General features: G+C 40.8%; 2 protein-coding genes across 2 annotated transcripts in view; one reads left to right on the top strand and one right to left on the bottom strand.

Moving 5' to 3' along the window:
* The window catches only part of LOC110160392 (3-hydroxyisobutyrate dehydrogenase, mitochondrial-like), an 89099-nt gene extending 82158 nt beyond the window's left edge, over positions 1-6941 (bottom strand). The window contains exons 1-2 of the mRNA XM_020925031.2: positions 6836-6941; positions 481-641 (exon numbers count right to left, since the gene is read on the bottom strand). Of these exons, the coding sequence (XP_020780690.2) occupies positions 481-641; positions 6836-6905 (231 nt within the window). The 5' untranslated portion in view covers positions 6906-6941. The remainder of the gene's footprint in view (positions 1-480; positions 642-6835) is intronic.
* A 1769-nt stretch (positions 6942-8710) lies between these two features.
* The window catches only part of LOC110160382 (tax1-binding protein 1 homolog A-like), a 101738-nt gene continuing 84686 nt past the window's right edge, over positions 8711-25762 (top strand). The window contains exons 1-2 of the mRNA XM_055157022.1: positions 8711-8883; positions 13047-13271. Coding sequence (XP_055012997.1) covers positions 13083-13271 — 189 coding nt within the window. The 5' untranslated portion in view covers positions 8711-8883; positions 13047-13082. The remainder of the gene's footprint in view (positions 8884-13046; positions 13272-25762) is intronic.

Here is a 25762-nt window from a genome sequence, read left to right as displayed (position 1 = left end):
ACAAACTGTTTTCCATTTTATTGCTTTTCGTTCTTAATACAAATTGAAAAGACTGAATGGTACACAGACCGATCAAGATCACGAAAGCTTCATTCATTCATTTCAATGTTAGTTTTGTTTTGATGTGAAACACGCCCACCTATTTAAAGTGTTTCATTCAGCGTGTGTGTGTCTCATGTGCACAAACATGTATGAAACAAAACACACAGTTATAGCCCAGAGCTTATTTTAACCGTGATTCAGCGTCTGCCTCACAAAAACACACACTCTTGCAGACAGATGAGCGTCTTGCCCAAGGACACAACAGCCGGACGCCCTTGTGAGAGCTGGAACTACAGTAGTGACAGCAGCAGTGTGGTGTGACAGTGTTTTGTTTTTGTTCAGAGATAGAGATCTTGTACTGCCGGATGTGCAGCTACATTGTGTGAAGTATATAGTACAGTATAGAATAGTATAGTACAGTACAGTATAGCGTGTTACCTGAGCGCCTATGTCCTGCAGCTCCTTACACGACTCGGGGAACACGTCCGTGCAGATGACGGGGTAACCGTTCTTCAGCAGGTTCTTGGCCATCGGCGTTCCCATGTTCCCCACACCGATGAAGCCCACTGGGGTTTTAGAGGCCATGGTCCGCGTACACACTGAGCAAACGACACAAATACACACTGAGCAAATAAAACAAACTCACACTGAGCAAACAAAACAAACACACACTGAGCAAACAAAAATTATCAGGACCTCACGCTGGCCTCAACAGCCTCAGATTTCCCCAAAGAAGATTTAAGCCCAATTTCTGGTCACGCGTCAAATCGTCTGCGTCGCCTTGAACTCCCTCTGTGTCGACCGATGTGTACCTCCGAAATCTTCTAACTACGTGTTAAAACGACCCAGACAATTACGGCTGTGATTGGTCGTCTCTACATCCACTCCATATATATTTCCGGTGCTCCGCTTTCCCGCTTCATTTTGTAAACACCAGCGTCAGTTTTAAATCCTCGCCTCCTAGTGTTGTTGCTAGGGATGTAACAATAACCGAAATATCGTGATATCGTATCGTCAAAGTTCTCACAGTAATCTCATGGACCATCCCAATATATCAAAGTCTCTTCGCGTAAATTAATGAATTTTTGCTTCATTTCAGTGCAGACTTCAAGAAGAAATAACAGTTCTAACACTTTTAAGTCTTACTTCTTTGGGTTAAGTCTTGTCAAGGCATTTTAAGAGGAAAAAGGAGCATATTATTGTTCACAGTCTCCATAAAATATCGCAATAAATATCGTAACATGAGATGTATATTGTGAAAATATCGTACAGAGAGATTTGGATATTGTTACATCTCTAATCGTGAGGCTCCCCAACATATCGTGAGCTTTCCCATGATATCGCAATAAATATTGTACCGTGAGGTTCGTACCGTGATGATATGGTATCATGAAACTTGGATATCGTTACACCCCTAGTTGTGGCGGTGAATTACTTTGCGGCGCATAGACCTCGACGCAGATCCATAAATCAAAAACGACGAAAACAAGACGACAGTGTCAGTGTGCGTTGAGTCGACACAGAACGATAACTCTGCCTTTTGGCTACAAGGGTTGAACCATTTCTGAAAAAATATCTGGTTGTGATTTTTTTGACTGCAGCTAGATTTGTGATTTATGTTAAACACCACGAAAATATAAAGAAGAAGAATTAAAAACACACTTCCTTTAGACAATAGAATGAGTGTATACCGTATTTTCTGCACCAGAGGACGCGCCCATAAGCCTCCAACCCCATCAGAAAACGACCGCGCGCCTACAATCCAGACGCCCTATACACGAATCCACTCAGACGACTTCAGTAAACTACAAAGCCGCACCACCCGCAGAACACACAAACACACACGGGGCAGACAGCGACCGCACAGCGAAACACACCCACAGACACACTCATCACTCCACGCCGACGAGGAACGGAACGGAGGAACGAACCGAAAAAGTGAGTGAATCCTGTGTATCATTCATTCATTCGTTTTTCAATATAAAACCAAAAATAAGAAAACGAAAAAACAACTGTTTTCTTCATTATTTGTCTCCAAAACCAAAATGAAAAAACGGATAATGATTCGTTTTTTTCAGTTTTCGATTTTGTGTTTAAACGAAGAATGGAAAAAACAGATAGATAATGTTTCCCGTTTTCGTGACTTTCGTGACTGCGATGCCGGACTTTTACACTGCATACGGACTGAACCAGGACTGATCCAGGTTCGAGACCAGACCGGAACCAGGACTGAGACCAGAGACCTGAGACCGGGAGAGACCGAGACCAGACCGGAGACCGGAGAGCGACCAGACTCAGACCGGACCGGAGGCTCGCAGAGGGCTCAGACCCCCGGAGGCTCGGAGTCAAAGCTCGGAGTCCGCCCTGGTCCCGCCCTGGTCCCGCCCTGGTCCCGCCCTGGTCCCGCCCTGGTCCCGCTCTGGTTTTGGACCTGGATCAGTCCTGGTTCAGTCCGTATGCAGTGTAAAAGTCCGGCATCGCAGTCACGGAAGTCACGAAAACGGGAAACGGCCGTTATCGTTTTTTCCATTCTTCATTTAAAAACAAAATCAAAAACTGAAAAAAATCGAATTGTTATCTGTTTTTTTATTTTGGTTTTGGAGACAAATAATGAAGAAAACAGTTATTTCGTTTTCTTATTTTTGCTTTTATATTGAAAAAAGGAATGAACGAATGATACACGGATTCGAGTGCAACGTGCCGCTTCTAGACACGACTGAACAACCGAGTCACTGCGAACACGCCGACAATCCGTTGGTCCCAGACAGCACCCTCCCTACACGCCACAACTGAACAAAGCCCAGAGTCACCGTGAACGAACAAACAAACAAAACCACTGAAAATAGACCATTTAATGACAGTGCGCCTTATAATCTAGAACGCCTAATAGTGCGGAAAATACGGTACTAATCTATGCGCTCTTATACTTGTTCTAATGCAGCTTCAAGATCATTCTTAAGACGTTCATTTCGATCCTGTCAATGGGACTTTTTAGTATCAATACCAGCTCGTCTATCTAGGTTTTATAGTAGTTTTAGTATCAGTTAGTGTTAGATTTCTACACTTTTGACGGCCCTACTACAGAGTAAACATTGGCAGCAGTTGTAGGATTGAACTTTGGGCCGTTCTGTGAAAACACTGTATGTTTATAACGCTGACACAGCACACGTTCACTCACTGATCGACCAGAGACCAAAGCGAAACAACACACGAAAAACACGGAGAAAGTCCCACTAAACTGTCCAGGATTTAAAGGAGCACCGCGTCACTTTTTTACCTGCTCGTCTCCATGGTGATATTGTTGCTTGGCTTAGAGTGTTACACAGAATAGCGCTGAACTTTTCTACCAAATAAAATGAAACACAGGCTGGACAGATCAGGTTAATGCCAAACTGCGGAACATTCCAGGCAAAGCAAACGTAACTCCATGGAGACAAGCAGCAGAAAAGTACATAGTGCATCTTTAATTTCAACTTGAGTTCAGCCTAAAACATTTCGCCCTCAAAGTGTTTAAGATGATAGTTCCATTGTCGTTCATGCAAAAATAAAAACTCTCACTGAACCAACAAAATAAAGATCTGTGTAATATTTGTGCTTTTGAATTTCAGTTAAGAACAAAAAACAATAAAATGGGGAAAAAGTTTGTTATTTCATTATTCTGTTTTAGTGTCAAACAAAAAAAAAACCAGAATTCAACCTCCATTTCCAATATTTAATTTAAAGTTTATTTCAAATAACACCAATCAAAATAAAATAAAAAAATAAAAAAAACTGTCTCGGTGCCTATTTTAGTTTTGATATTTTATTCTCTAGCAGCAGCAAAACTTCTACTACATCGATTCGCGCATTAACTTCTGTCCCTTCATTTAAAAATGGTCTGGTTCAATATTTACAGAACCCGTGTCATTGTTTTGTTGAATTTTGTTGTTCATCTTGTTGATTTTGTGATTCATCTTTGAACTCTGTCTCAGTTTCTTTGTTCAAATTTACTTTATTATGTGTCAAACATTCAAGTGTGAGTGTGTTGATTTTGTTGTTTTAATGTTTATGTGAATTTCTATATCCTCCTGTCTGCCCTACTGGATCTGTCTTTTGTTGTTGTAACTATGAGGACCCCCTCAAAAACGAGCTCCAAACAAATTAATTCAAACTTTCCAGGGCAAATAAACCAGAGAGAATAAAATATCATAATTAAAACAGGCACGGAGGCTGTTTTATTGGGGTTATTTGAAATAAACAATAGAAATAACAATTTAAAATAAACAATAGCAATAAAAAATTTAAATCTGTTTTTTTTTTTTTTTACACTAATAATGCGGAATAATTAAATAAACTGTTTTCCGTTCTTAATTGAAATTCAAAAGAACGAATGTTACACAGACCAACAAACTAACCATTATATCTTGGCACGTTTTTCCTCTTACATGCAGTAATAAATACAATCTTTGCAAACAGAAGTAAATACAAAGCCAAAGGATTATGTAATTTCCTGTCACTACCGGTCAAAAGTTTTAGAACACCCTCATTTTTCCAGTTATTTATTGCCGTTCAAGTCGTGCAAGTCCAACAAAGAGCTTGAAATGGTACAAAGGTAAAAACTGAACAGACAGAGGTTGAAAAAAAGATAAAAGATACAAAACACAAGTCCAAGCTCGGCCAAAACTACCTCAGGAAAAAAGAACAAGATGGTAAAGCTTGAAAACCTGGAGTGTCCAGCAGCAGCACAGTGTCCAGACTTAAACCCCATGGAGCTGGTTTGGGATGAACTGGACAGAAGAGTGAAGCGACCGACAAGTGCCACACATTTATGAAAACTTCTGCAACAGACTTGGGAAAAACTTTCTGAACAATATTTGATTTCTTTTGTAAAAAGATCGAGCCATGAGTGTGTTCAGCTGTTATATCTGCCAAAGGTGGACACTTTCATCACTCAAAAGTTTAGAATACGTTTCGGGCAACTGTAAAGTGTACAAAATTGGAAAAAGTGTGGTGTTCTAAAACCTTTGACCAGTAGTGTATGTTCTTATTAGGGGTGTAATGATATTCAAGTCTCACGATACGATATGGTCACGGTATGAACCTCACAGTACGATATTTATTGTGCTCACGATATGGTGGGGAGGCTCATGATTAGGGATGTAACAATATCCAAATCTCCATCCATCCATCCATCCATTTTCTTCCTCTTATCCAAGGCAGCAGTCTAAGCAGGGACTCCCAGACTTCCTGGACACTTCCTCCAGCTCCTCCAGGGGGATCCCGAGGTGTTCCCAGGCCAGCCTAGAGACATAGTCCCTCCAGCGTGTCCTGTGTCTTCCCCGGGGCCTCCTCCCGGTGGGACATGCCCAGAACACCTCCCGAGGGAGGCGTCCAGGAGGCATCTGAAACAGATGCCCGAGCCTCAACTGGCTCCTCTCGACATGGAGGAGCAGCAGCTCTACTCCGAGCTCCTTCCGTGTGACTGAGCTCCTCACTCTATCTCTAGGGGAGCACCCAGACACCCTGGGTATCCAAATCTCTCTGTACAATATTTTCACGATATACATCTCACTGTTATTATTATTTTTGTTGCGATATTTTGTGGAGGTTAAGGTACTACTTTTTCCTCTTAAAATGCCTTGACAAGACTTAACTCAAAGAACTAAGACTTAAAAGTGTTAGAACTGTTATTTCTTCTTGTAATCTGCGCTGAAATGGAGCAAAGGATCATGGTTTATGTCAGGGGTGTCAAACTCATTTTGGTCCAGGGGCCGAATCCAACCTACTTTGATCCCAAAGGGGCCGGATCAGAAAACTCATGGCATATATACTCCAAAAAACAGCAATAAGTTCAAATATTTGTGCAGAGAAACCCAAATCTATTACAGAAATCTTTTTTAACTGATGAACTGTTTCTTTTACAAAATATTATTATATATTATGAACAACCTGAAAATTTAAGATAAATTGCAATTTCAACACAATGTTTTAACATGAACTTGTATTCATATAGGAATAAGTCAATTTTTCTTGTAAAATCCTGCACTCGGCTCCACTTTTCTCATTTTTGACATTTTTCTGATGAGGGTGTCACGGTCAACAGTCAAAACGATCGTCCTTTAAGAGCGTTTGGAAAGAGACAAGTCTTCATTTGTGCTGCTCTGGTGGGAGGGGCCACGTACAGAGACGCTGGAGACGCTGCTGTGATAAACACCACAGAAAATTAACAATATTTTAAAAGAAAATATGATTAAAATATTTTAGTAGAAAATCAGCTGAGGGCAACATTAAAGGTCTTGGAGGGCCGGATCCAGCCCCCGGGCCTTATGTTTGACACCTGTGGTCTATGTAGTTCTGTCTTTTTTTTTAGCTATTGCTGCACCAAAACTCTTCATTTAAGCAAACAGACTTGTAATTCGATATATTGTGAGAACTCTGATGATACGATATCACAATATTTGGGTTATTGTTACATCCTTAGTTCTTATATAAGAAAATAAACAAACATGCATCAGAGCATCAGACACAGATGAGGTTCTGTCTTTGCTCTTGTGTCTCTGGATCTAAATCTAAACAACAGAACCCGGGGACAGACGCAGCGGGACACATCAGGGCTTTTCTCCCGCGTGTGAGCCTCCGTGAGCCGCAGGTGAGCCGCAGGTGAGGGGCGCCCGTGCGTCTGGGTCTGATCAGGAACAACACTGTTTACCTAACGGAGCTAACGTGCTAGTGCTAACACCGCCCGCTGCGTGCAGAAAGAGCCGTGAAAAGAGCCGGTGTGAGGAGCGGACGCGCGGCGCGGCGGATACGTTACCCAAGGCGGAGTCCACATGTTTGTTCCAGCTGAATAAAAGTGTGCGTGACCCCCGGAATAGCGCGGCCATGCTTGTTTCCCCTTGACCCCTGCGTGCGGTGACAGATCAGCTGTCCGGAAGTACGGCAGAGTCAGCGCGTCCCGACCAATCAGAGCGCAGGATTTATCCCACATGACCAATGGGAGTGAGGTTAAGGCGGGACTTCCGGTTCAGTGCACAACAAACCTCCCACTGCCTTTTTTTCTGTGCAGGGAAAGTTGATCACAGTTTGATGTTTTAATGTGAACAGGTTTGGTCACAGGTTTGGTTCGTTTTTGTTTTTGGATTTCTCTTTTCGAGTGCAGTTCCACAGTGAAAATGTCACTTCTGTTTCTGTTTTGTTTTAGATCCACATTAGTGTTGATAAAATAATAAATACTGAAGCACAGGATATAAAACAGAGGTGGGCAAACTACGGCCCGGGGGCCATCTGCGGCCCTTTCATCTTTTTAATTTGGCCCATCGAACTTGAATAATAATAATAAAAATAGTGTTTTAAAAGTCATTTCAATAAATAGTAAATACTGTAGGACTTGAAAGACAGATATTGTGTTGTAATACTTTGTAATGATTTTCAAATATGGGATATATTTATATATACCATATTGTATATGTATACCATAATTGAATATCTCGTAAGCTTCATTGTCTCTCATCATTATATGAGGTGGGCAGTAACACAAAGGGTCTTGCCCAAGGACCCACACTGGTTATCTCATTGCCCATCAGAGGGGGGATTCGAACCAGACATTGTGGTGGTGGATAAGAAACAGAGCAGAGCCGTGGTGGTGGAACATCACAACATCAAGAGATGGTAACATCAGGAAAAAGGAACAAGAGAAACTAGAGAAATACCAGGGGCTCAAGAGGAGCTGGAGAAAGTCTGGAAAGTGAAAGTATCAGTGGTGTCTGTGGTGATCGGACACTCGGGGCTGTAACCCCCAAACTGGAAGAGACGACAACAGATACAGGGGAAAAAAAACAGAACATCTCAGTCCAGAAAAGTGCAGTACTGGAACAGCAAAGATACTGAAGAACTCTCAGGCTCCCAGGACTCTGGTAGACGACCTGAGAGAGACCAACCACCATGCAAGGGGAGAAACACACACACATATATATATATATATATATATATATATATATATATATATATATATATATATATATATATATATATATATATATATATATATATCATGAGATATGATTACCAAAAACACTCCTGGTCCGACCCTTGCGTCAAATTTTAGAACCCTTTGTGGCCCACAAGTCAAAAAGTTTGCCCTCCCCATACATAATATGAACATAATATTACTTAGTATTAACTGAGTGCTCGTGTTGTTTTTGTGGTAGTTCGTGTTGTACAGATAATAACACAGACAGTTTGTGAGCAGAACCTGCACGAGGACGAGGCAGGTCTGCATGAGCCACAGAGCTGGATTACACTACCTACGCGAAAAGGCCTACAGATGAGACCCTCAGACCCTCAGACCCTCAGACCTCAGACCCTCAGACCCTCAGACCCTCAGACCCTCAGACCCTCAGACCCACAGACCCTCAGACCCTCAGACCCACAGACCCTCAGACCCCACAGACCCTCAGACCCTCAGACCCTCAGACCCACAGACCCTCAGACCCACAGACCCTCAGACCCTCAGACCCACAGACCCACAGACCCTCAGACCCACAGACCCACAGACCCTCAGACCCTCAGACCCTCAGACCCTCAGACCCTCAGACCCACAGACACACAGACCCTCGTGTCCCTTTAAGAATCCTCTCACGTGAGTCTCCTCCTCAGCATCACCCCGGAAGTGCCGCATCCCTGAGCAGCAGCAGCAGCAGCAGACGCGTCATCGCCACAACAACAAGAGCACCACCACCACCACCACCATCAGCAGCACCAGCACCACCGCGGCACCAGGACAGACAGCGGCAGAGGAGCAGCCCGAACCCCTCCCCGAACCCTCCGAAGCCTCCGTGCCCGGGCGCACTCAGTCTGACATGGGTACACAGCGTCTCCTCTGCGCGCTCTGACTGCAGACTCTCCGCGGGGCTAATGTTGTGCTAAGACAGGACGCGGACAGGACAGGACAGGACGTGGACGTGGACGTGGGCAGGACGTGGACGCGGCCTGCTCGCTCCACGATCCGTATTTAATCAGATTATTCCGCGAAACTGGGCTCGGTGTTATTGTCAGCGTGTCATAAACGCACGTTCTGCCGCGGGGGACGTGACGTGGGTTTGCTGCGTGTTATGGGCCACTGTCTCTCCGCGTTTTCATCATTTATTTTACCACATTACACGTTTTTATACCCCAGTTTGGCTTTATTTTTGCACAATAATCCGCGTACTTCACTTGGCACTGCGCACTGATGTTGTATTTCCGCCGTACGGATCCTGCCCTGGCACCACCCTGAGAATGGCTCGTGCTGATGTCACGAAAAGGACAAAATCTGGGTGTCCACGCGTCCCAGTTTACCCGGGACAGTCCCAGTTTTGAGCCCAGTTTCCCCTGACCCTGCAGATTTATACAAAACCACAGATTTGACCCAGTTTTATACAAGAAACGACCCAGTTCTCTGCAAATTTCTCTGATCTGGCCAAGATTTTAAGGCTTATATCAGGTTATTTCATGTTGTTTTCAGATTTATTATCGACTTACTAGTTCTGAGATGATTAATTCTAGTCTAGAGGTTGTTTATTTTAAGATAAATTGTCAAATAAAATGATCTTGCCGCATGCCGTAGTAGTTTTATTAGTAGTAGTTTATTTGGTTATTTTGCAGCATGACAAAACAAAACATAGACTAGAACAATCCCTGTGTCATTCGTTCATTCGTTTTCAATATAAAATCAAAAATAATAAAAGAAAAAAAAAAAAAAAACTATAAAAAAATTGATAATGGATTGTTTTTTCAGTTTTAGATTTTGTGTTTAAATGAATAAAGGAAAAAACGGATAATAACCGTTTCCCGTTTAACTGCGACACTGGACTCAACCAGGACTAAACAAGGACTGAACTAGGACTGAACCAGAACTGAACCAGGTTTTAGTCCTTTGTTTAGTCCGGGATGGGCCCGGTTTAGGTTGCAGTTTTATTTCTGTTTTAGTCCTGTTTTAGTCCTAGTTTAGTCCTTAGTTTGGTTTAGTCTTGTTTTAGTCTTGGTTTAGTTTAGTCCTGGTTTAGTCCTGGTTTAGTTTTGGTTTAGTCCTGTTTTAATCCTAGTTCAGTCCTGGTTTAGTCCTGGTTCAGTCCAGTTTTAGTCCTGGTTTAGTCCTAGTTCAGTCCTGGCTCAGTTCTGGTTTAGTCCTGGTTTAGTCCTGGTTTAGTCCTGGTTCAGTCCTGGTTCAGTCCTGTTTTTTTCCTGGTTTAGTCTTGTTTAGTCCTGGTTTAGTCCTTAGTTTAGTCCTGTTTTAGTCCTGGTCCAGTCCTGGTTCAGTCCTGGTCCAGTCCGGCATCGCAGTCTAAGTTACAGAAACAGGAAATGGCCGTTATCTGTTTTTTCCATTATTCATTTAAACACAAAATCGAAAACTGAAAAAAATAATTGTTATTTGATCCTTACCAGCACCAGCTTATCCGGCCAAGATTTTTAAACTTGTATCAGGTTATTCATCTTGTTTTCAGATTAATTTTTTGCTTACTTGTTCTGAGACGCTTCGTTCTAGCCTAGAGGTCGTTTATTTTAAGAGAACTCGTCAAGTAAAATGATCTTGCTGCATGGACACATCATTTCAGCAACTTTTAAGTCATTTTCTGATGGATTTAAGTGTTTATTATGTCTAAAATTTTGGCCAAGCTTTTTCGCAGTGTAAAGAGAAGAATATATTGTCATTTGTTTGGCTAAAATACAGAAAATCGTGCTTGAAAACAACTACAAAGCGAAAAAATGCACCAACAAATGTCCACAAGTGAGTCTAGAATGGACAAATTCACTCGCTCTTTTCACAATTCCAGACAAAACCGTATTAAATCCAGACGTTAAAATGAGTCAGAAGACCATGCAGACGTAAACATTAGGGTTGTCACGTGTGTTCTGCTTCATTTTCTCAATATAAGTTTAAATATTATCTTTTATCGTCCGGCACTAAACTCCTTAGTCACACCCAGTGGATGTTTCTGAGGTACATGGAAAGAAATACAACTTATAATAATGTGAAGCTAGTCTCTATTTAGTCTTTTTGTTAATATTTTGAGTCCTTTTACTAGTTAATAAAAGATTCACTGCATGGTTAAATATTGTTGTAATATCATAGTGGGTCAAGTGTTTTTCTCTGACCAGAATTTCAAAATAAAAAACTGGGACATCCCTGTTTTTTTGATAAATAATAAAATTGTAAAACGAGGGCGTAATCAAGAAGTTACGCAGAGACCATTCATGACCAAAATGTGAGTCAGTACAGTCACATTTTCTTTGTGTTTTGGTCATTTTTAAGAAGCTTTTCTGTTATTTATCGAAACGAATGACAGTTTATGTTTCTCTTTACTGCTGGCAGGGATCAGATTGGTCAAAAATAGTCCTGTTTTAGTCCTAGTTCAGACCTGGTTTAGTCCTCCTCTTCAGTCCTGGGTCAGTCCTGGTTTAGTCTCGGTTCAGTCCGTGGCGTAGGCATCGCAAAAGTTTGATATGTTTTTGATATTTGTTTGATATAAGTTTGAATCTCGGGTTAATGGGCAGGTGTGGTCCTGTCCTGCACGGGTGCGAGTCTCCAAAATGGACCCGTGCAGGACTCTGCGCTGTAGGTCTCCATTATGGAATAAATGAATCTTCGGTTCGTTACATGAAGAAGGAGGAAAATAACAAAAGGACGACAGCAGCAATAAGTTTTAAGAAGGATGTAAAAAGGGTTGTAACTGTCCTGTCTGAGAAAAGTGTATAAAGTTTATGCTGACGGGTTTTACAGCCTTAAAACAAATATAATAATTGTAAAATATAAAGCTGACTACTTTGCGGATTTCACCTATCGCGGGTTATTTTTAGAATGTAACCCTCGCGATAAACGAGGGAACACTGTAATTACTTAGAATTAAGTAATTAAATGTTGAGAATGATCAAGTTGCGTCCAAATACAAAATCTAATCTTGACAACACAGGATCTCACAGCACAGTTAACAGAAATGTCTCCGGCATGACAGAAACTCTGCACTTTTAGTAATATTCTGAGAGAGTTTTGAGCTTTTACAGAAGAAAATGTGTCACTTTTTGTACATTTGGGTTCGGTCAAGTGGTAACGGAGGGAAACAGGGGCAGATTTTTGACATTCAAATGTCTCTTATTCAGAAACTAGAGGAACTATTGAAATAAGTAAAGTATCAGAATGTAGGAAAGAGTTACACTCCAACAGGGTCAAGTTAAACCTGTGAGATTCTTTCAAGTTGTTGACAAAACATTTAAAAACTCATGTCGGTAACGGAGGGAATGAAATATGCAGCACTTTTTGGTCAATAAATCCAAACAGTGATAACTCTTGGTTCTCACTTACAAATCCTTAACAAACTGGTTTGAATATTTGCTTCATATAGTTTTTCTACCATATGGTACAAGATTAGGTTGAAAAACCTCTTACTTTTTGACTCATGATTTTTTATTAAGAAAGATCATGGTAACGGAGGGAAAAGTAACGGAGGGAAAATTGTACAAACAAGTAGAAGGTGCAGGATTTTACATCATTTGTCGCTTTTTTCTTCCGAATACTTTAATATTACTTCAAAATGAAAGGAAACTATTTCTATAAAATATGTCAGTCCTTCCAAGCAAATTTTTATCATTTTAAATATTATATTTTTTTAAAAATCCTGTACCTTCATCAACAGTTCAAAGATGGAATAACACAAGATATGATGAAATACATCCATTTATTTACATGATTTTCAGGTCTTTGAAATTTGGGAAATAATTTTTGTTCCATGTTTCATACATGGTCTGTTTAAAACATATGGAACTTTAGAACCAAAAATGGTACAGAAAAAAGGTCAACAGTTTCATAAACTAGAGTACATATGTATCTGTTCAATACATTTTTATATCAGATTAACTAGAATTTTTGGCCTTGCTGTTTACTTCTGCTTGACCGGGTCCATTTATATCCCCTTGCCACCCACTAATAAAGCTCTAAATGTCATAACGTCATCTGCAAAAAGCTCTAAACTGACTTTCTCCTGTTCCAGAGCCCTGAGGAGATCTGAGGAGACCCGCTGGAGACCATGTCCTCGTTCCAGGTGGTGGACTCCTCCCCGGGCAGCAGCGTCAGCATCATGGAGACCTCCAACTTCGCCCACGTCATCTTCCAGAACGTGGGCAAGAGCTTCCTGCCCCAAGCCCCCCTGGAGTGCCACTACACCCTGACGCCCTACATCGCCCCCCACCCCAAAGACTGGGTGGGCATCTTCAAGGTACGCATTACGGTTTAATTACAGGGCGCGGCACGGAACATCTGAGACGAGCTGATAACTGATATTTACGGGGAAATGATTGTAATTACGGCGGAGTGTTTTGACATGGATCACGTGTTAAGGGTTTTATGAATTGGGCTCAGTGTTTGACGGAGACCGCGAACACGTTTGTAAAGATGACGCTAATGGGGAGACTTCCTGGTACATGTTGGAGGAGTTTACCACAGGCTTTGGTGCGGCGGAGGAGGAAGGTGAGGGGGTGGGCGGGTCGGGGTAGGTCTCGCTGTGGGGCAAACAGTCGTTGCACATTTGCTGCGTTCTATTGAATGTCGGTAGTCGATAAATCCAGGTCAGTTCTTCCGACGTCCGTTGTAAATGTACAGAAAACCTACAATTGTGCACCAGTCTCTTTCACTTTACAAAGGAGTTTAAATGTTTAACTCTGGACAGAAACATGAAATATGATTCTTAGTTTGTGCTGTAGAACTTTGTTGTTCTGTTTCTGATTTGTTTGTTTCCTCTCGCTGTATTTATGAAGATGAGCTGGTGTTAAGATGACGCTCTGACAAAGGAATAAAGGGTAAAGGCAGAATAAGCTTTAACTTCAACCTACACCTGTGTATGTTAAATATGACTGTCTGTGAATTAATGTCAAAATATACCTGTGACCGGAATAAATAATCAATCAATCAATAATCAGTCAAAATGCGTTCCATTGCAACAGTCGGGGAAAATATGGTAGGGTGACCAAACGTCCGTTTTTCCCCGGACATGTCAGTTTTTTGCGTCCTGTTCTAGGCGTTTTTTTTTTTTAAGTGACGGAAATGTCCGGGTTTTCATGATCTTTCATTGGGGCCGTTAAACTGAGCGTCTCTCGTAGCGTCTGTGACCCAGAAGGAGCGAGACACAAACAGTCGGTCAATCTGCAACACGCCGAAGTGCAAATGTGCATTTAACAATGACTGGTACCGTATTTTCTGGCTATTAGGGCTATTATAAGACGCACTGTCATTAAATGGTCTATTTTCTAACTTTTTTCACAAATAAACCACGTGGGACTTTAAAGGAAACACAACAGTTGGATGGGTGAGTGGTTTTGTTTGTTTGTGGCGTTCACGGTGAGCAAGACCCCACATCTCCAAAGCTCAAAATGCTCCGTTCCACCTTGTGATGTCATGAAGTGGTAGTTTCCAAGTGAACAGCTCATTTTACCTTTTGTTCAGTAGAGATTGGAATTTCCAGGACTGAAATTATACCAGTGATTCTAGGGAAAAAGTTTAAAAACACTCGTACACACTTCCTGCATTTCCACATGACATCACAAGGTGGAACAGAGTGTTTTGTGGTTTTGTTTTATTAAGGACAACAGAATATATAACATTTAACAAATTACAGTATTCAGCATTTAACAAAACAGAAAAACGTGAAGCAACACCCACAACAAACACAACAAAAATACAAAACAAAACAAAAAAAATTAATTTAGGCTGAGTTCTTCTCTCAAATTCAAAACAGTTTATTGTCAATTCTTCATACGAAACAAATGAAGAATTGAAATTGCGTTTCTCATTCCCAAGCGTATAAATAAATAAACAAATGGAAAAGTCCAAGTGTTCTTTGGAGAGACGCTTCAATAAATACATTTGCAGGACTTGTGTGTTTTAACATGTGCGAGTAAAACAAAACACAACTCCAGATCTGTTTGTGATAAGGAAACGACTTTAGAACACAGATCAGAAAATACTTTACCCTTTCATCGTGTTATTTGTTTATTTGCATAACTCCAGCTCTGTTTCAGTTGTGGCTGCCAGAGTAACAGAGGCTTAAGGGAGGAGTAAACGTGATGGACTGGTTACAGCACGTCGCTATTGAACACATAATTACATCTTCACCTGTCAATCACCAAACGGTATCAGTACACAAGGGAAAGCCCGCCCGTCATGACACTGCACATTTCTCTGATCTGGCCTAGATTTGAAAACTTCAGTTTATTTTATCTTGTTTTCAGTCTAGAGGTCGTTTGTTTTTAAGAGAACTCGTCAAGTAAAATGATCTTTCAGCACAGATGGATCATTTCAATCTGTGTATCGTTCGTTCATTCGTTTTTCAATATAAAACCAAAAATAAGAAAACGAAAAAACAACAGTTTTCTTCGTTATTTGTCTCCAAAACCAAAATGAAAAAAACGGATAACGATTAGTTTTTTCAGTTTTCGATTTTGTGTTTAAATGAAGAATGGAAAAAACGGATAACGGCCGTTTCCCGTTTATGTGACTTCTGTGACTGCGATGCCGGACTTTTGCACCGCATACGGACTGAACCAGGACTGATCCAGGTCCGAGACCAGACCGGGACCAGAGCGGGACTGAGACCGGGACCAGACTGAGACCAGACCGGGACCAGAGCGGGACTGAGTCTCAGTAGCGCTCTGGTCCCGGTCTCAGTCCCGGACCTGGTCCATCTGAACCAAAAGCTCTTAGTTCGGTTCGTTTTCGTTGGGGTGAAAGCTTGGAGTCCGGTCTGGTCCCGGTCTGGTCCCGGTCTGGTCCCGGTCTGGTCCCAGTCTGGTCCCGGTCTCAGTCCCGCTCTGGTCTCGGTCCTGGATCAGTCCCGGTTCAGTCCGTATGCGGTGCAAAAGTTCATCGCAGTCACAGTCACGTAAACGGGAAACGGCCGTTATCCGTTTTTTCCATTCTTCATTTAAACACAAAATCGAAAACTGAAAAAACGAATCGTTATCCATTTTTTCATTTTGGTTTTGGAGACAAATAACGAAGAAAACTGTTGTTTTTTCGTTTTCTTATTTTTGGTTTTATATTGAAAAACGAATGAACGAATGATACACGAATTCATTTCTCTACTTTTATGTCATTTTCTGATAGATTTAAGTGTTTATACCTTAAATTTTGGCCTTTTTTTTGTTTTTTGCAGTTCCTGATTCTGATTTCTAATAATGCAATTTTATACACTATATTTTCTAAAGTAGGAAACGGGGCTCATTCATTTATTCGTTCAACGTTATTCTTTCCTGTACAAATATCGCGATCGCAGCACTTGAACAATAGATGCTTAACTTAAAGCTGCACTGTGTAACTTTTCGATTAGTGGTCCGTCACCTGCTCGTTTCCATGGATATGTCATTGCTCTGCCTAGAATGTCCCGCAGCGTGACATTAAACAGCTTTACGTTACATTTATTTAATTATAGATGGTTTTATAGGTGAAAAATACCAAGAAAAAGAGACGTTCTTACTCTGAGCGGGGTCGCCTCTCCACAGATCTGGCATGTAACTTGGTCCGGTTTGGTCTCCATGAAGATAGAAAAGTTGGTTTATAAGTAGTAGTTTATTTGGTCATTTTGCAGCACTTCAAAACAAAACAAAACAAAACAAAACATAGACTACAACCCCATGGATCGAAAAAATAAAATAAAATAAAAGGATGTTAAAGGGGCAGCAGCAGCTCAGGTGGTCGAGCTCGTCTTCTGATCTGGAGGTTCATCTTCGGTTGATCGGCCTGATTCACTGAGCCACAGGTTGCCAGATGAATACTTTTGCTGTGCCCTTGAGCAAGACACTAAACCCCCCTCGATGTGTGAATGTGTGCAAATGGGTGAGTCATTCCTTGATGTAAAGAGTTTTGGGGAAAAAAAATAAAAGCTAATGACATGTTTGGGTAGGACACAATACATTTTAAAACGTCTGTTCTATCTACTCCTTTTGAGCACCAGAAATGGTCCCAGCATTTGTACGTGTGCATGTCTTTGTGTTTGTCATGTACCTTTATACAGACATGCTGCTCAAACTAATGAAAATGAACAAAGAAAAGTGCCTTGAAGGTGGAAAAACACATGACTCTTCTAACTATTCAACGCATTGAGTTTATGAGTGATTTTCACAACTTTCCAAGACCAGTTTAGAGTTTTTACATCATGGTAAATCTAACAACTAGCATGCTAATCTACACTTGTAACATTGTAAATACCTAATGCTTTGTGATATGGTAAATGGTCACATGTTTATTTAGCGCTTTTTCACATTCAAGACCGGCTTGTCAAAAATCCTGATCCCGTCAGATCTTAAGAAACTAAGCAAAGCTGGTTAGTACTTGGATGGGAGGCCACCGGGAACATCAAGTCGCAAAAAAATGACTTTGTGTCCTTAGGCAAGACACTTTTGGAACAACGGATGGAAATTAGCCTGACGCTACAATCCGGTGTGTTTACATTCATGTTGTGTCATGTTGTGTAACGTCACTTCACCCACATTGTCTAGTATGAAAGTAGTGTGTGTGTCAGTGATGGTGGTGGTCAGAGGGGTCGATGGTGCAGATTGACAGCCTCGCTTCCGTCAGTTTGCCCCAGGACAGCTGTGGCTACAATAGTATCTTACCACCTCTTGGTCTGGAGTGAATGAATAATGATCTGTAAAGTGTCTCTGAGTGTCCAGAAAAGCTCCATGTAAAACTGATGCATTATTATGATTATTATTTTTCAGACATTCAAAGCGCTTTACAACAAGGAACCACTCACACATTAAAACACACCAGTGCACACAGACTCTGGGGGCGAGGTGGGTTAAGTGCCTTGCCTAAGGACACAACAACGGCATTCATCTGTGGGAGCTGGAATCGCACCAATAACCTGTGGCTCAGTGGATCTGACCGCCCAACCAGTGATGTTTATGTCGAGAGCGCGATTCGAACCGCCAAAACTTCAGATCAGTGGACAAACGCTCGACCAACTGAGCTCCTGTCGCCCTAAATCAGAGGTGTCCAAACTTTTTTCATCAAGGGCCACATATCTAAACACAGACAAAGTAGAAGGTCGATCGAGGGCCGTAGACTGACGCTCAGTACAGTGAATAATTAAAATATGCGCATGTTTAACACATTAGAATGAACCTCAGTCTTTATTCATGCTAAGATTCTTAAAACCACACACTAAATATTCAATATTCGCTTTATCAAGGTAGATTTTTCAAAAAATCTGCAGTAAAAATTTAATATGTAATTGATGTAAGGTAATTTGGGTCAAGTCACCTGGAAGCCTGAGGGGCAAGAAAAATTTGTCCGAGGGCCGCATTTGGCCCACGGGCCGTAGTTTGGACATGCCCGTTTTACAGAAACAAAACTTAAAACCGCACGGCTCAATAATTAAAATACGTGCAGGTTTAAACACGTTAGAATGAACCATGAGTCTTTATTCATGTTAAGATCCTCAAAACCGCAGACTAAATATTAAATACTGGTTTTATCAAGGTCGATTTTCAGAAAGCTTGCAGTAAAAGGTTCATTTCTAATTGATGAAAGGTAATTTGGACCAATTCATCTGGAAACCCGAGGGTCGAGAAAAATTTGTCTGAGGGCCGCATTTGGCCCACTGGCCGTAGTTTGGACATGCGGGCCCTAAATATACAGATACGGTGTGTGTGTGTGTTTGAGATTGGACAGTGTGTATTGTTCTTATTGTTGACTCATGGCATTGTATAATTACATTTATAAATTAGGGACTGCAGATGGAAACAGGCTTTTCATCTAAAATCTGGTGCGGCACATTTGTTTTTATGAGCTTCATGTCTCTGTGCATTGTCCCTTCAAATAAAAAACTAAACTAAACCAAACCTTCCTAATTCCTAATAATAAGCTTTATAATTAGATGCATACACTCCTCTCTCCTTTTCCCATCTCTCCTCCCCACATCCCTCTTTTCTTTTATCAACGCCATCAAATCTCACACATAATTAAGAGGAAACCCAAAGCCTCGTAAAAGTCCAGAGACAACAGTCGAGTCCCGTTAACCCCGCGACTTCAAAACACGCCGCGTCATTAAAAAGGAATCAGCGGCTGCCTTTATTTGGAAAAAAGTTGATTGGAAAATGTGATTGTTGTAACGCGGCCGTGAGCTTTGATGGTGAGGAGATGGGCCCCGGGCAGGAAGCGCCGGGCCCCGGATCTGACGCGTGTGTGGCTTGTCTGTGGTACGAGGAACGAGAGGCTTATCACAGAGCTGGGTTTGTAAAACAGAACCTGAGCTTTTTGTGGAGCGGTTGTGTTCAAAGTTATAATAGGTCTGATGTATGTTATAATGAGAAAACGACATGAAAAAGTGTTTCACTCACACATGTTTAACACACAAACCCTGATGATCTCAAATTGAAAACACTCATGTGACGTCAGGTGGTGATGCAGGAAGTGAATCCGTGTGTCATTGGTTCATTTGTTTTTCATTATAAAACCAAAACTGTTTTCTTCATTATTTGTCTCCAAAACCAAAATGAAAAAACAGTTAATGATTTGTTTTTTTCAGTTTTCGATTTTGTGTTTAAATGAAAAATGGAAAAAAGGGATAACGACCTTTTCCCGTTTACGTGACTTCAGTAACCGCGATGCCGTACTTCTGCACCGCATACGGACAGAACCAAGACTGATCCAGGTCCGGGACCAGACCGGGACCAGACCGGACCAGACTGGACTCCGACCGGACTCCGAGCTTTGACTCAGAGCCTCCGCAGAGTCCAAGCCTCAGCTATGAGCTCCAGCCCAGCCGTGGGCTCTGAGCCTCCGGTCTGTTCCTGGTCTAATCCCAGCCTGGTCTCAGTCTCAGTCCTGGTCTCAGTCCCGGTCTCAGTCCCGGTCTCAGTCCCGGTCTCAGTCCTGATCCTGGCCTGGTCCCGGCCTGGTCCTGGTCTGGTCTCGGTCTCAGTCCCGGTCTGGTCCCGGTCTGGTCCTGGTCTGGTCCCAGACCTGGATCAGTCCTGGTTCAGTCCATATGCGATGCAAAAGTCCAGCGGTCGAAACGGTCATTATCTGTTTTATCCATTCTTCATTTAAACACAAAATTGAAAACTGAAAAAAAATGAATCATTATCCCTTTTTGCATTTTGGTTTTGGAGACAAATAATGAAGAAAATTGTTGTTTTTTCGTTTTCTTATTGTTGGTTTTATATTGAAAAACGAATGAACCAATGATACATTGATTGAAGTGCTCCACTGTGTTTTTAGACTCCACACACCTTTAGTAGAATCATCTGGATCATTCATCAGACGGTTTCACTTTGTGGAAACCGTCTGACCTCGCAGCATTAAGATTCGTTTGCTCGACAGTAGACGGATACTTTTTTTTATTTAACCAATCGCTGCTGTTTGGTCGTGATGTATGTAATGCACCAAGTCCTGTAGGAAGAAGGACAATAACGTCTTTCCCCTTGATAAAATTCACCAAACATTCTCTTTGTTCCGGCTTGAAATCCTCGATCTCGAGAATCGTTGCCAACACAGAATGTCTGTCTTTGTCTACATCCATCTCGACGCTTTGTTTACTGTTGTGCTGTTCCACAAAAGGGACACAGACAGACGCGGCGAGTTTGACGTTTGCAGCTCTTCACTGATTGGCAAACCGTCTTGTGTATTTTGATTCCTGACCTAGTCACTGGAGAGAAGTAAAATTGAGTGGAGGCACGAGGTGGCACCAGCCTGGCTAACCTGTTAACTCAGAGGTGGGCAATTATTTCTTCGATGGGGCCACATAAGAAACAGAAAACATTATGGAGGCCAAAATGCTGAAATCAATTCTGCATAATATTAATTCTATTTCTTTACATATAAAAAATTTGATGAGCTGCTTAGACTGGAAAGAGTTTATGTTCTAAGCAATGAAAAAGTGAGGCCAAACAAACAAACAAAAACAACAAAAAACAAAAAAAACTCTGAAATAAAAGCAATTCATCTTGGAATGGATGTAAATGTGGGATTGTTTATAATCACTGTAAAGCATTTGTGTTACATTTTTTGTATGAAAAGCGCTTTATAAAGTTTGATTGATTGATTGATTGATTGAAAGGCCATGAAGTTGTACAATGCCCAGGTCTTTGTTCACTTGAAAACAACCACTTCATGACATCACAATGTACAACAGAGTATTTTGAACTTTGGAGATGTAGACAGACATAATATTAAGATATTCAGGATGAGTTTTTGTACAGTTGTAGGGAGTATTATATGTCCCTCTATAGTCTGGCTGATTGTACAGTTGTAGGGAGTATTATATGTCCCTCTATAGTCTGGTGCAATCAGTGAGTTGTACAGTTGTAGGGAGTATTATCTGTCCCTCTATAGTCTGGTGCAATGGGGGAGTTGTTGTACAGTTGTAGGGAGTATTATATGTCCCTCTATAGTCTGGTGCAATGGGGGAGTTGTTGTACAGTTGTAGGGAGTATTATCTGCCCCTCTATAGTCTGGCGCAGTGGGGGAGTTGTTGTACAGTTGTAGGGAGTATTATATGTCCCTCTATAGTCTGGCACAGTTGTAGGGAGTATTATATGTCCCTCTATAGTCTGGTGCAATCAGTGAGTTGTACAGTTGTAGGGAGTATTATCTGTCCCTCTATAGTCTGGTGCAATGGGGGAGTTGTTGTACAGTTGTAGGGAGTATTATATGTCCCTCTATAGTCTGGCGCAGTGGGGGAGTTGTTGTACAGTTGTAGGGAGTATTATATGTCCCTCTATCGTCTGGCGCAGTGGGGGAGTTGTTGTACAGTTGTAGGGAGTATTATCTGCCCCTCTATAGTCTGGACTTGCACGACTTGAGTTGCAATAAATAACTAGAAAAATGAGGGTGTTCTAAAACTTTGGACCGGTCATGAATAAGACTATACACAGTTTTCTACGCAGGAGTTGATGCAAAAACAAAACCAGGACTAAAACAGGACTAAACCAGGACTAAACAATATGACACCAACAGTAGGTGGACCTAATTTAAAGCAGCAGTGATCTCATATAAAAATAATTTCTCTATCAATAATATTTTTAACATGTTTAAGTAAAGACTGGACTTTTTCTTGTCTTTTAGCAGATAAAACAAAACATCTTATGTTAAAATCTTCATCTTTGTTTCTCTACAGTAAAACAAAAGTCTGTTCATGGAGACTTGGGCTCAACAGACAATTTGAAGAAAACAAACAAGAATTTTCAGGATGTGGTTGGTACATTTATGTTGTTTTAAAAAGCACGACAACATCAAGTAATCTAAAGTAATCAGATTACATTACTCACTTTAAGTAATTTAATGGATTATGTTACAAACTACATTTTGGTGTATGTAATCTGTAATCTGTAGGGGATTACATTTTAAAAGTCACCTTCCCAACACTGTTTATAATCACTCATGGAAGTCTGTTTTCTTTTATGCAGTTATGCTTTAGCACAGGTGTCAAACATACGGCCCGGGGGCCAGATCCGGCCCTCCAAGACCTTTAATCTGGCCCTTGGCTGATTTTCTACTAAAATATTTAAATTATATTTTCTATTAAAATCTTGTTAATTTTCTGTGGTGTTTATCACAGCAGCGTCTCCAGCGTCTCTGTACGTGGCCCCTCCCACCAGAGCAGCACAAATGAAGACTTGTCTCTTTCCAAACGCTCTTAAAGGACGATCGTTTTGACTGTTGACCGTGACACCCTCATCAGAAAAATGTCAAAAATGAGAAAAGCGGACGCAGAGTGCAGAATTTTCCAAGAAAAATTGACTTATTCCTATTTACATACAAGTTCATGTTAAAACATTGAGTTGAAATTGTACTTTCCTTAAAGTTTCAGGTTGTTCATAATATTATAATATTTTGTAAAAGAATGAGTTCATCAATTAAAAAAGATTTCTGTAATAGATTTGTGTTTCTCTGCACAAATATTTGAACTTATTGTTATTTTTGTGGTTTATATGACATGAGTTTTCTGATCCGGCCCCTTTTGGTTCAAAGTCGGTTGGATACGGCCCCCGAACCAAAATAAGTTTGACACCCCTGCTCTATAGGTAGTCCTAGTCATATATGTTTGGGTTGTTCCTAGTCGGCGTCCAAGGGAGAAAGAGTTAAGCACTACAATAGACAATATTCATAGGAGTACACCACAGAATCTGCTCTATAAACCATTTAAACGCATACAATGAGACAGTGAGAGAGATCCTATAAAACCACAGCCATTACATGAAACTTGACATTTTCCTTGTTAAACCATCAACAGTAATTTATTATCCCGCGTTATGTGTTTTAGCTGTAACTATCATAATCATTTACTCGGTGCGGGGGTAAAACTACCTTACACAAACCCTCCTCGAGCCGAAAAACAAAGGCTCCACAACTGTGCAGCCGGCGCGGGATTGGTCGAGAGCCACTCTGGCGTAACCTGACATTACCTGCGTCTTCAGAACTGGCTGCGCTCGCTGCCCCGAGGCCAACCGTCAGATATGAGATGAGTCAGGAGGAGAGGAATCCAGCCCCCCCTCGCCTCGCTTTCTCTCGCTCTCTCTCGGTCTCTGTTGGCGTGTGCAGGTGTTTAACTGCGTGCAAGCTGCTTCTCCAGGCGCAGCAGGAGGCTACAGCGAGACACACACGCCCCCTAGTGGACAAACGCACACCTACAGACTTCACTGACCCAAAAAAAGGAAATTACTTCTGCAAAATCTGCTAAAATAAAACCCAGATTTTTCATTTTAGTTGCTTAAAGTGCTTATTTTCTCTTCTAATTCAGTTTCCTCATCACAAACGCACCTGAAGTTGTGTTTTTTATTTAATTTACACATGTTTAACACACAAACTCTGCACGTTTATTTAACCTGATCTCTTCTCTCGAACTCAAAACACTCTGTTCCACCTTGTGATGTCATGTGGTGATACCGAAAGTCTAAAATAAAAGCCTGATTTTTCATTTTAGTTGCGTTTAAAGCGCTTATTTTCTGTTCTAATGTAGTTTCCTCATCATAAACAGACCTGAAGTTGTGTGTTTTATTTCATTTTACACATGTTTAACACACAAACCCTGCACGTTTATTTAACCTGAGCTCTTCTCGCAAACTCAAAACACTCTGCTCCACCTTGTGATGTCATGTGGTGATGCCGAGAGTCCTTCATGCACCTTCACTAGAATCATTTAAATGTTTTCAGCTCTGGAATTCGCTTTTTTTTTTTTTACTGAATTTAAGGTAGAATGTGGCTGTTTACTTGAAAATGACCACTTTATGACATCACAAGGTGGAACAGAGCACGCAGGAGCTCACACTTTACATTATATTACAATAACTAAGAGTAAAAAGTATAAAAATTTTAGTAAAACTTAGAGAATAGCGAGGGACTGGTGTCAATAAAGCATAATTATATAACCGTATATTATTATTATTATTTCTATATCACATTTCATAAACTTGCACAATACAGATAAAATAAAATAAAATAAAAAAGGCAATGGAAATATAAACTGAAGCTTTATCTAAGGCCACTCGTCCTAATTAAGATAATAAAACGAGTCATGAAAGCTTAACAGAGTCGTAAATGAGCTGTACACGCGCTTTGTCATGTCGTTCTATTGATGTTGACTAATTTGTGCTGGTCTGGTCCTGGTCTGGTTGGTCCTGTTCTGGTTTAGACACGCTGTAGTTATTTATTGTTTTATTATTATTATTGGCTTCATGTCGTGTCACATCGCCAATGCAAATTCGTACTTTGTGTTTTTTTTTCGTGACCGTGTTATTAAACCTTTTTCTGATTCAAGTTTTGACCTAGTTTAGGTTTGATAATATTTTAATTTATGTTAGTTGTGGTCCTGTTTTTACATGATTTACTCACGGTTTTTACTCGGTTTAATCAGTTTAGTCCTTGATTTGTCCCGATGCAGACCAAGTGTAGTCCAAGTTTAGACCTGGTCAAGTCCTGCCTAAATTCTAGATGAGTTTTTGTCCTGTGCTTTCATTGTTTACGTGTTGTTTATTTATAGATGCACTGATACAATACAGGTATCGGATATCGGTGCCAATATTGAACATTTTGGTGGATCGGAAATCGGCTTTGAGGATATCGATTCAGCCGATATCTCACTTTTGTCTGTAAATTGGTGTAATTTCCAGTGTCCAGTGTTGGCTCAAAATGTTTCATAATATTAAAAGTGCATTTTTTACAGAGAAGTTCTGCAGTTACAAAACACACGAGTATTTTTTATTTATTTATTTTTTACATTATTATTATTATTATTATTTTATTTATTTTATTTTTTTTTTTTTTGCCTTCTGCTGTTTGCGTTTAAATAAAATAAATATTATTTTCAGTCTCTGCCCTGGTATCGGTTGATATCGGGTGTCATTTGATACTTAAAGTCAAAGTATCGTCATTAGTATCGGAACAAAAAACAAAAAAAAAAAAAAACCTGGATCGGTGCATCCGCAGGTTTAATATCTAGGTTATTCCTTGATTTATGGTGTAGCCCAATTACAGGCCTGGTCTGGTCCTGGCTTGGTTCTAGTTTGGACCTGATTCAGTCAAGTTTTGATTTATACTTACGTTATGGTTTAATTCTAATTTATTTGTTTTAATGCTGACAATACAGAACTGGTCTAGTCCAAAGTCAGGACTAGTCTATACCTGGTTTAGTTTAGTCCGGATTTAGCCCTGGTTTAGTTGTTGTTTAATCCTGGATTATCCCTGGTTTAGCAATGGTTTAATTCTAGTTTA

The sequence above is a fragment of the Boleophthalmus pectinirostris genome, unplaced genomic scaffold, assembly GCF_026225935.1.
Source record: "Boleophthalmus pectinirostris isolate CB_2022bp ecotype Guang Dong unplaced genomic scaffold, ASM2622593v1 HiC_scaffold_21, whole genome shotgun sequence".
NCBI classification, from domain to species: domain Eukaryota; kingdom Metazoa; phylum Chordata; class Actinopteri; order Gobiiformes; family Gobiidae; genus Boleophthalmus; species Boleophthalmus pectinirostris.
This window is presented reverse-complemented; position numbering and strand designations above follow the sequence as displayed.